Source organism: Trachemys scripta, chromosome 4 (assembly GCF_013100865.1).
Source record: "Trachemys scripta elegans isolate TJP31775 chromosome 4, CAS_Tse_1.0, whole genome shotgun sequence".
NCBI classification, from domain to species: Eukaryota; Metazoa; Chordata; order Testudines; family Emydidae; genus Trachemys; species Trachemys scripta.
This window is the reverse complement of record NC_048301.1, coordinates 80,940,696-80,950,132: the sequence shown is the minus strand read 5'-3', so window position 1 is coordinate 80,950,132 and position 9,437 is coordinate 80,940,696. Positions and strand designations below refer to the sequence as shown.

At 46.1% G+C, this 9,437-nt stretch overlaps 1 protein-coding gene across 3 annotated transcripts in view; it reads left to right on the top strand.

Annotated features, from left to right (window-relative positions):
• CAPRIN1 (cell cycle associated protein 1) overlaps nt 1-9,437 on the top strand; it is a 93,548-nt gene that overhangs the window by 67,118 nt on the left and 16,993 nt on the right. For all 3 annotated transcript variants that reach the window (XM_034769705.1, XM_034769703.1, XM_034769704.1), the window contains exons 12-14: nt 3,737-3,798; nt 5,148-5,258; nt 8,487-8,636. In XM_034769705.1, the coding sequence (XP_034625596.1) occupies nt 3,737-3,798; nt 5,148-5,258; nt 8,487-8,636 (323 nt within the window). The remainder of the gene's footprint in view (nt 1-3,736; nt 3,799-5,147; nt 5,259-8,486; nt 8,637-9,437) is intronic.

The following is a 9,437-nucleotide window of genomic DNA, read 5'->3' as shown; positions in this document are numbered from 1 at the left end:
GGGAGGGAGGAGGGAGAAGCGGAGCAGCAGCGCGTTTAGGGGAGCAGGTGGAGCAGAGGTGAGCTAGGGTGGGGTGGTGCAGGAAGTAACGGGGGGGTTAGAGGAACCACTCCCCGCTCCAGCTCATCTCCGCTCCACCACCGCCGGCTCCCCCGAGTGCCCCGCCGCTCGGCTTGTCCTCCCTCCCAGCCTTACTGCATGAAACAGGTGTTTCGCACACGGCAAGCCTGGGAGGGAGGGGGGGAGAAGCGGAGTGGCGGTGTCGCTCTCAGGGGAGCAGATGGAGAGGAGGCAAGCTGGGGCGGCGGGGGCACTATTTCCCCATGCCCCAGAGTCAGCGCCTATGATGGCCGGTGCCAGAATGCCGCCCCTAGAAATGTGCCTCCCCAAGCACCTGCTTGTTTTGCTGGTGCCTGGAGCTGGCCCTGGGAAAGGGGATGGGAGCCAGACCAGATCAGTAGAACAGGTCAGCCACCAATTTGCCGCTCGCCTCCTCAGCCCCCCTCCCCCGGCTCGCCGACTCACTCCCTGCAACTGCCTGCCCATTTGCCTACTCACCCCACCACGGGCCGCACAGTGAGCCCACGTGGGCCACATGCGGCCCCCGGGCCGCATGTTGTGCAGGCCTGCACTATAGTGATGAACACCATAGAAAAGCCCATGAGAAAATTAATAATTGTTTTCAGAGCAGGGTTTGATCAGCTTGCAGTAAATAAGGCATGGGGTCACTCATTAAACAATAAGGAGAAAACAAAACATTGAATAAGTGCTCATTTAAGTGAGTACTATCCATTCTGTCCTCTGAATGAGTCAGGAATCCTGTGCGGGGGGGTGAATAGTTTGCGACCATGTAATTAAAGACACTATCATGCATATGCACAAGGGGGCTGAATTACGGTAGCCCCCCAGCAACATTAATTCTGACATTGCATAACTTTTTTGAGTGCTTAACTTTAGGGCTGTCAAGCAATTTAAAAAAGTAATTGCGATGTAAATAAATGGTATTCTGTTGTTTAATTTTTTACGTTTTCTACATTTTCAAATATATTCAATTACAACACAGAATACAAAATGTACAGTACTCACTTTATATTATTTTTATTACAAATATTTGCACTGTCAAAAAAATAGTATTTTTCAATTCCTAATACGAGTACTGTAGTGCAATCTCTTTATCCTTAAAGTTGAACTTACAAATGTAGAACTATGTACAAAAAAAAAACTGCAGTCAAAAATAAAACCATGTAAAACTGTAGAGCCTACAAGTCCACTCAGTCCTACTTCTTGTTCAGCTAATTGCTCAGACAAACCGAGTTTGTTTACATTTGCAGGCGATAACGCTGCCCGCTTCTTGTTTACAATGTCACCTGAAAGTGAGAACAGGTGTTTGCATGGCACTGTTATAGCCGATGGCGCAAGATATCTTACAAGCCAGATGCACTAAAGATTAATATATCCCTTCATGCTTCAACCACCATTCCAGAAGACATGCATCCATGCTGATAATGGGTTCTGCTCGATAACAATCCAAAGCTGTGCAGACTGTGCATGTTCGTTTTCATCATCTGAGTCAGATGACACCAACAGAAGATTGTTTTTCTTTTTTGGTGGTTCAGGTTCTGTAGTTTCCTCATTCGAATGTTGCTTTTTTAAGACTTCTGGGAGCGTGCTCCACACCTTGTCCCTCTCAGGTTATTTGGAAGGCACTTCAGATTCCTAAACATTGGGTCGAGTGCTGTACCTATTTTTAGAAATCTCAGATTGGTACCCTCTTTGCGTTTTTTGAAATCTGCAATGAAAGTGTTCTTTAAATGATCAACATGCTGGGTCATCCGAGACTGGTATAACATGAAATATATGGCAGAATGCGGGTAAAACAGAGCAGAAAACATACAATTCTCCCACAGGGAATTGAGTCACAAATTTAACTAACAAATTTATTTTTTTAATGAACATCATCAGCATGGAAGCATGTCCTCTGGAATGGTGGCTGAAGCATGAAGGGGCATATGAATCTTTAGAGCATCTGGTACGTAAATATCTCAAGACGCCGACTATAACGGTTCGATGCAAATGCCTGTTCTCACTTTCAGGTGACATTGTAAACAAGAAGCGGGCAGCGTTTATCGCCTGCAAATGTAAATAAACTTGGTTTGTCTGAGCAATTAGCTGAACAAGAAGTAGGACTGAGTGGACTTGTAGGCTCTACAGTTTTACATTGTTTTATTTTTGACTGCAGTTTTTTTTGTACATAGTTCTACATTTGTAAGTTCAACTTTCATGATAGAGATTGCACTACAGTACTTGTATTAGGTGAATTGAAAAATACTATTTTTTTTTGACAGTGCAAATATTTGTAATAAAAATAATATAAAGTGATTACTGTATCCTTTGTATTCTGTGTTGGAAATTGAAATCAATATATTTGAAAATGTAGAGAAACATGCAAAAATATTACATTTTCATTGTTTAACGGTGTGATTAAAACTGCAATTCGATTAATTGTTTTAATTGTGTGAGTTAACTGTGATTAATCGACAGCCCTACTTAACTTTGCGACCATAATGAACATTTAACAGTTGTGTATGTAACTTCCTTATTTTAAAAAAAGCAAACTACAAAAATCAGAATTCCTTTGTGACATACTGATCATTGTATGAAGAGTCATCGGTGGGTTTGGAATCTTCTGATCCACTGCTCCAAGCCTGGACATTTAAGCTAACAGAGTAACTGGTGGTGGTGGTGGTTGTAATCCTTTGTGTCAACTAGCACTAGAGAAAATGGGACACTTTGCCAGTGGATTTGAAAGGAATTTGTTAGAGGAATGGTGAGACTTAAGAAAAATGTTTTGTCCATTTTAAAAACTCTTGTGGAGCTTTTCTACAAATAGCTTTAGTGCATCATGCTTTGGAGAAGAGACCTGAAATTTGGAAGGGTGTGGCTATTGTGGCAGAATTATTCCTCTTTCTGTCCTCATGAAAACCCACTCACATCATGCCAGCTTATAAGCATCTGAAAAACTGTGGTTCATGTGCTCAATAGAGACTTTGATTTTAGCAGACAAATTCCCCAAAGATTCCATCTGCACTGAGCATGTTCCAGCTCAGGGCTGAGCAGGCCTTTTGCTGCAACTGCAGTTCTAGGCTGCTGCCAGCTATGCCAGGTTTGGACACCTGAAATGTGATCAGAAAGTCTGTCTTTCCTGTACTCTCAGTGACTCACTGCTGGGCCCAGGCAGCATGGTGGCGCATAATGCCTGATTCAAATGCAGATAAGGGGGGAAGAATGGGGACAAGGACGTGGGAGGGAAGACTGGCGCTTGAATGGAGTCAGGAGGCACTGGACTGGGACTTGCTAGAAACTGGGACAAGGAGCCAGGGTGAGGAAGAGAGAGGACTGTGATGGGACAGAAGAGGTGAAACAGTCAGAAGAATCTGTACCCACACGGGAACACTCCCCTCCAGAGGCTGGAATGGAACCCAAGAGTCCCTGTCCTTGTTCTCTGCAATGGATGAACCATTTTAGCTGAAATTTCCCCTCCAAAATTCTTCTTGAGACTGACTGACAGCCTGGAAAATTTCAACCCAAAATGTTAGTTTGGCAGAGTTGTAAACAACTTCTTATGGGATGTGTTGGGCAATCTTAGTAAAAGGTAGCGTTGCCAGACTTGCTTATAATTTACAATGAGACTTCTTACATGGTATAAAGTTACATAGTAAATTTATTGTATTTCCAGTTCATGCTGAATCTAGACTTTCCCAGCCTAACCAAGTTCCTGTGCAACCAGAAGCTACGCAGGTAAGATCTATCCTCAATAAATGGTTTACTAGATCTTTAATTGGCTTTAGGTTTATTTTAATTGGTGAGGATTGTGTTGGAAGAGGTTAACCATTAGGTGCGTCAGAAATCAAACTTATTTTTTCTTGTAAGATGTTTTTATATTGTTAGTTTCCACTCCCCTTCAATTTTTGGTGTCTGAGAACTTGATAGTGGCTGTATTTACATTGGAAAAAGCTGATACAAGAATCAGTGACAGTGTAGAGGGTCTCATGACTTTTTTGTTCAGTAGATGCATAAGAGCCCTGAAATGAATGGAAGCTAGCAGGAAGCGTCCCTGCTAGAAGACCGACAAATGCTTCACCATTGAAGATCAACAGGAAGTGCCATGTGGAGTAACAGAGATTGAGAATGTTCATTAGGAGCAACATGCCTTTTAGACTGAACTCTGTGTGGGAAATGTGTGGTCTTAGAGTGATTGTCCGCACAAGATTCTGCTGTTGGGGCCATGCCTGTGCCCTAGGTGCATTCATACCCCCCCCCCTGAACTTTATATTTTCCAGGTTTTTTTTTACAATGTTAAGTGGTGCTTATGCGTTTTCCTCAATATACTCCCCCTGGTCCAAACCAGTTTTAACAGTAATTCCTCAACCATTTATATAGCTAGCAGCTAAACTGCTTCCAGCTTGCTGTACAGTGGATTAGGGATATGTGATGGTTCAAAAAGGTGACTCTGGCAACCAGTCTTGTGGGCTTCCTCTCAAGAATTGCCATCAAACCTCTGTTGCAAGGCAGCACGTTTATTTTTTGTAGGTGGTTTTGGATCATGTTGGTGATGGAAGCAGAACAGTTTTTAAACCAACTTTACTGGTCTGCTTCACCCCGTAACTAGCCATCAGGCCACAAAGCCTGCAAGGAAGTTGAATTAAAATGAGGTAAATTTAGTTAGGGTGGGTTCATGATGACAAACATCACCCCAGTGCCTGCTGCTACACACTGTTCCTCATCCCTAGTACTCTGTTCTTTTTCTTCTGGTCACCTTAGGAGACATAACAGTAGGAAGAATTTTCATTTAAAACAAAACACACACCTTCAACTGGCTTGGACAAAAATCTAAATGAACTTGGAACTTCTGCCCAGAGCAGTGGGTGTACACTAGAACAGATCAATTAAAATCGCTTTTCCCCTGTTTCAGCATTTCTAAATTTTAATCAAATTGTGCATAAGTATATTGCTACTGTGGATATTAGTAAAAATGTTGGGTATCCATAACAAGATTTTTACCACAGGCACAGTTCCTTCCAAAGTTGTAATGTCTGGTTTGTAAAACTTGAAGGAGCTTTTGCTAAATCTTAAATTCTTTCTGGCAGGTGCCCTTGGTTTCTTCTACAAGTGAGGGTTACACAGCATCCCAGCCCATGTATCAGCCTTCTCATACAACAGAGCAAAGGCCACAGAAAGAATCAATTGACCAGATTCAGGCAAGTCCTATTAGACTTTATTTTGCGAGCAATATACTATCTCAATCTGCAGGTGTGAATAAAGGGGTAGTGTATGATGCTTTGAAGATAAAGCTTCATAGTTAAAATATTTGTTTCAGGTGTCAATTGATAACCCTTTTTATGTTGTTGTAATTATTCTTCTTAGAGTGCTTGCTCATATCTATTCCAATTAGGTGTGAGCGCGCTGTGTGCATGGCTGTCGGAGAATTTTTACCCTAGCAACACCTGGTGGGTCGGCTGTGGAGCCCCCTGGAGTGGCGCCTTCATGGCGCTTGATGTATACCCCAGCTGACCCAGCGCTTCCTCAGTTCCTTCTTACCGCCTGTGATGGTCATTGGAACTGTGGAGTTCTGCTTCGCTGCTCTCCACTCTCCCTAGCATAGTTTATTTTTAATAGTTTACAGTTAATAGTTAATACACCAGACCCTCTCTAGAACTCACGTCTGTATAGCACAAATTCGCATATAATGCGGTCGTGGCCATGGATCCCAAATTTAATTACTTTACTTGCAATTCATTTTAATGCGGTCCCGCGAATGGATCCCAAATCTTGTGTTCTAGCGAGGGTCCGGTGTAGTTATAGTTCTTGATATAGTTGGTTTTTTTTTCCCCTCCTGCCTGATTTTTCTCTTGGGCTCATGCCCAAAGCTCCGGGATTCAAGCCCTGCGGTTCCTGCTCTAAGCCCATGCCAACGGGTGATTCCCATGACTCTTGCCTGAAGTGTCTGGGGAAGTCTCATCAAGCAGACAAGTGCAGGATCTGCAAAGGGTTTCGTCCCCGGACTAAGAAGGAGCGGGACTTTTTGTTTAAAACCGCTCCTCGTGGAGGCGGCTCTTAGCCCTGAGCCTCCTGCGGCATGCCAAGATCCAGCACCGAGCACCTCGGTGCACATCGTCCCGGCGGCAGCGGAAGGAGCTGCACCATGGTTGGACTCTGAATGAGACCCGCAGCACTGATGCTCCTCAGCACCGCAACCTACTTATCCAGCCTGGCACTGCTCCCATCCTGGCCAGAAGTGGCACCGGAAGCTGGAAAAGGGTGGCCCGCATCCTCAGAGACCAGCCTCCCTGAAACCGCCTGAGGGCGGGTGCCGGTATACCCTTGCCTCGATGACTGGCTTATCCGGGGCGCACCAGAGAACAGATGCAGTCTCACCTCCACTTGGTCACAGACACGTTTCGTCGGTTAGTGGCAAAATCGACACTAGAACCGACCCAGAGAATAGAATTCATTGGGGCGGTTCTAGACTCCGTGCAGGCACGAGCCCTCCTGCCGGACGCTCGTTTCCAGTCTATTGTGGCCCTTGTCCGGAGCCTTCAGAGCTTCCCAACCTCGTCGGCAAGAAGCTGCTTGAGTCTTCTCAGTCACATGGCTTCCTACCTGTATGTGACCAGGTACACCAGACTTTGACTACGCCTCATTACAAGCCTGGCTGGCATCAGTCTATCGCCCAGGTTGGGACACTGGAGCGTCCTGGCCTCCCTCTGCTGGTGGCTATATCCTCAGGCAGTATGCGAAGGAGTTCCTTTTCACAGCCTGCAGCCCTCCTTGTCCTTCGTCACGGATGCGTCAGCCCTGGGATGGGGCGCCCACCTCGGTTGGAAGGTTCCTCAAGGGCTTGGACCATCTCTAGCCACAAGATCGACAGCCAGTCCCCACATGGGACCTTAACCTGGTCCTCTCCAGACGTATAGGGTCCCCGTTTGAGCCGCTGGCCGCCTGCTCCCTTCTCTACCTCTCCTGGAAAATGGCTTTCCTGGTGGCTATCACGTCGGCGCAGTGGGTCTCCGAGCTGAGAGCCCTTACCTTGGCACCACCTTACACGATCTTCCATAAAGATAAGGTGCAGCTTCAGCCTCACCCGCCCTTTCTTCCCAAGGTTATATCAGCCAGGACATTTTTCTTCCATTTTTTAATCCAAAACCACACGCCAGTCGCCAGGAACAGTGGCTGCACTCCCTTGATGACCGTAGGGCCCTTGCCTTCTACATTGAGTGTATGAAGCCGTTTTGGAAGACGACCCAGCTCTTTGTTGCAGTGGCGGTCCGGATGAAAGCCCTCACGGTCTCCTCTCAGCAGATTTCTTCATGGATCACGTCCTGCATCCACGCTTACTATGATCTGGCTGGTACCGACCCCGCCCCTCACTGCTCACTCCACAAGGGCCCAGGCTTTGTCGTCGGCGTTCCTGGCCCCGATCCAGGAGATCTGCAGAGTCGCGACTTGGTCCTCGGTACGCACTTTCGCTTCGTACTATGCCATTGTCTGGCACGCTAGAGATGACATGGCGTTTGGTAGAGCAGTCCTACAGTCCACGTTGCTTCACTCTGACCCCACTGCCTAGGTAAGGCTTGGGGGTCACCTAATTGGAATCGATATGAGCAAGTACTTGAAGAAAAAATGGTTACTCACCTTTGTAACTGTTGTTCTTCGAGATGCCTTGCTCATATCCATTCCAAATCTGCCCCCTCTTCCCCTCTGTCGGAGTAGCCAGCAAGAAGGAACTGAGGAGACGCTGGGTTGGCTGGGGTATATATCAAGTGCCATGAAGGCGCCACTCCAGGGGGCTCCACAGCTGGCCCACTGGGTGTTGCTAGGGTAAAAATTCTCCCACAGTTGTGCACGCAGCGCGCGCACACACCTAGTTGGAATGGATATGAGCAACACATCTTGAAGAACAGTTACAAAGGTGAGTAATTGTTTTTTACAAATGCCTTGACCTTATTTGTGACTTCAAATTTTGTGAAATCTTACATTTTTTGGTAGCAGTTGTTTGAGTTCTCTATATTCAAGACTTAAATTCATTAAATCACCAGCAGCTAGATGCTGATAGAAGTGAGAGGCTAGTACTTTTCAGTGGAGCACCTTGTGGAGAATTTCATCACACAAGCATGCAGGATGCTAGCTTGGAGGAAGAGGGGCATGTTATTGACCGTGGCTAGTAGGTGTCATGTTGGGCACTTGCTTTTCCTCCATTCACTCACTTCTCTGTCCTTCTCTGAGGTTCATGAGAGTGGGAAACTTTTCTTTTTCATTCATCCAATTGTGCTGTGGAGGGAGGGCTATAGTTTTAGTTGAGGTAGAGCCTCCTTCACACGTCAATAGCAATATTTTTCAGGCCTTGCCTATAATTTGGTATAGGATGACTTGACGTAATCAGTTGCTGCATGAATTATTGCTTAAGTGGTCTTCATTTCAATTGCTAGGCTTCAATGTCTTTGAGTGCAGACCAAACCCCAGCATCGTCACCACTTCCTACTGCACCCCAGCCACAGGTATTCCAGGCTGGGTCTAGCAAACCTTTACATAGCAGTGGAATCAACGTTAATGCAGCTCCATTCCAATCCATGCAGACAGTAAGTACCAAATGAACTTAATGGTAAATCACTTTGTTCTGTTAATCAAATCTTCTGATAGCCATTATTTTGACCCTGGAATGTGTTATATAATTGCACTTAGAATAGGCTCTATTCTTCTTCGAGTGGCTGCACATGTTAATTCCACTGTAGGTGTGTGTGTGCCTCGTGCACAGATGTCAGAGACTTTTTCCTCCTCAGTGGTACCTGTTGGGGTGGCTGGAGTGCCCCCTATGGCCGCTCGCCACTGTGTGCTAGTATAAGAGGAGCCACCCTCAACTCTTCTCAGTTCCTTCTTCCTGACAGTGATTGTTGTCCGTGATTTCAGACTTGTTTATTCAAATACCTTCTTCACCCCTTGTAAATAGTACTCCTGATAGAATTTTGTGCAAAACAATTAAAAATTCTGTACACAATATTTTAAAATTCTTCAAATTTTATTTGTAAATAAATAAAGGTGGAGGCTCCAGCATGGCAGTGGCAAGCATGGGCCACTGGCTACACGGAGCAGGGAGATCACTGCAGGCCACTCACTCCCCTCCTCCTTCCCTTCAGGGACATAGATTTGGCAATGAGGGTGCACCGACCCTGACACAGCGCAAGGGCAAGGCCTGCCTCTCTGTGCCAGGCGCACCAGGTGTGGGCAGGCAGACTCAGCCTGGCAGGATCCAAGCGTGGAGGGGTTTAGTGTGGGGGGATTCAGGTATGGGCTGTTAGGGTTCTGTGTGGGGCAGTCTGGGTGAGGGCATCTCAGTGGGGATACCGAGGGGGAGAATCTGGATGCACTGGGGGGGGGGGGGG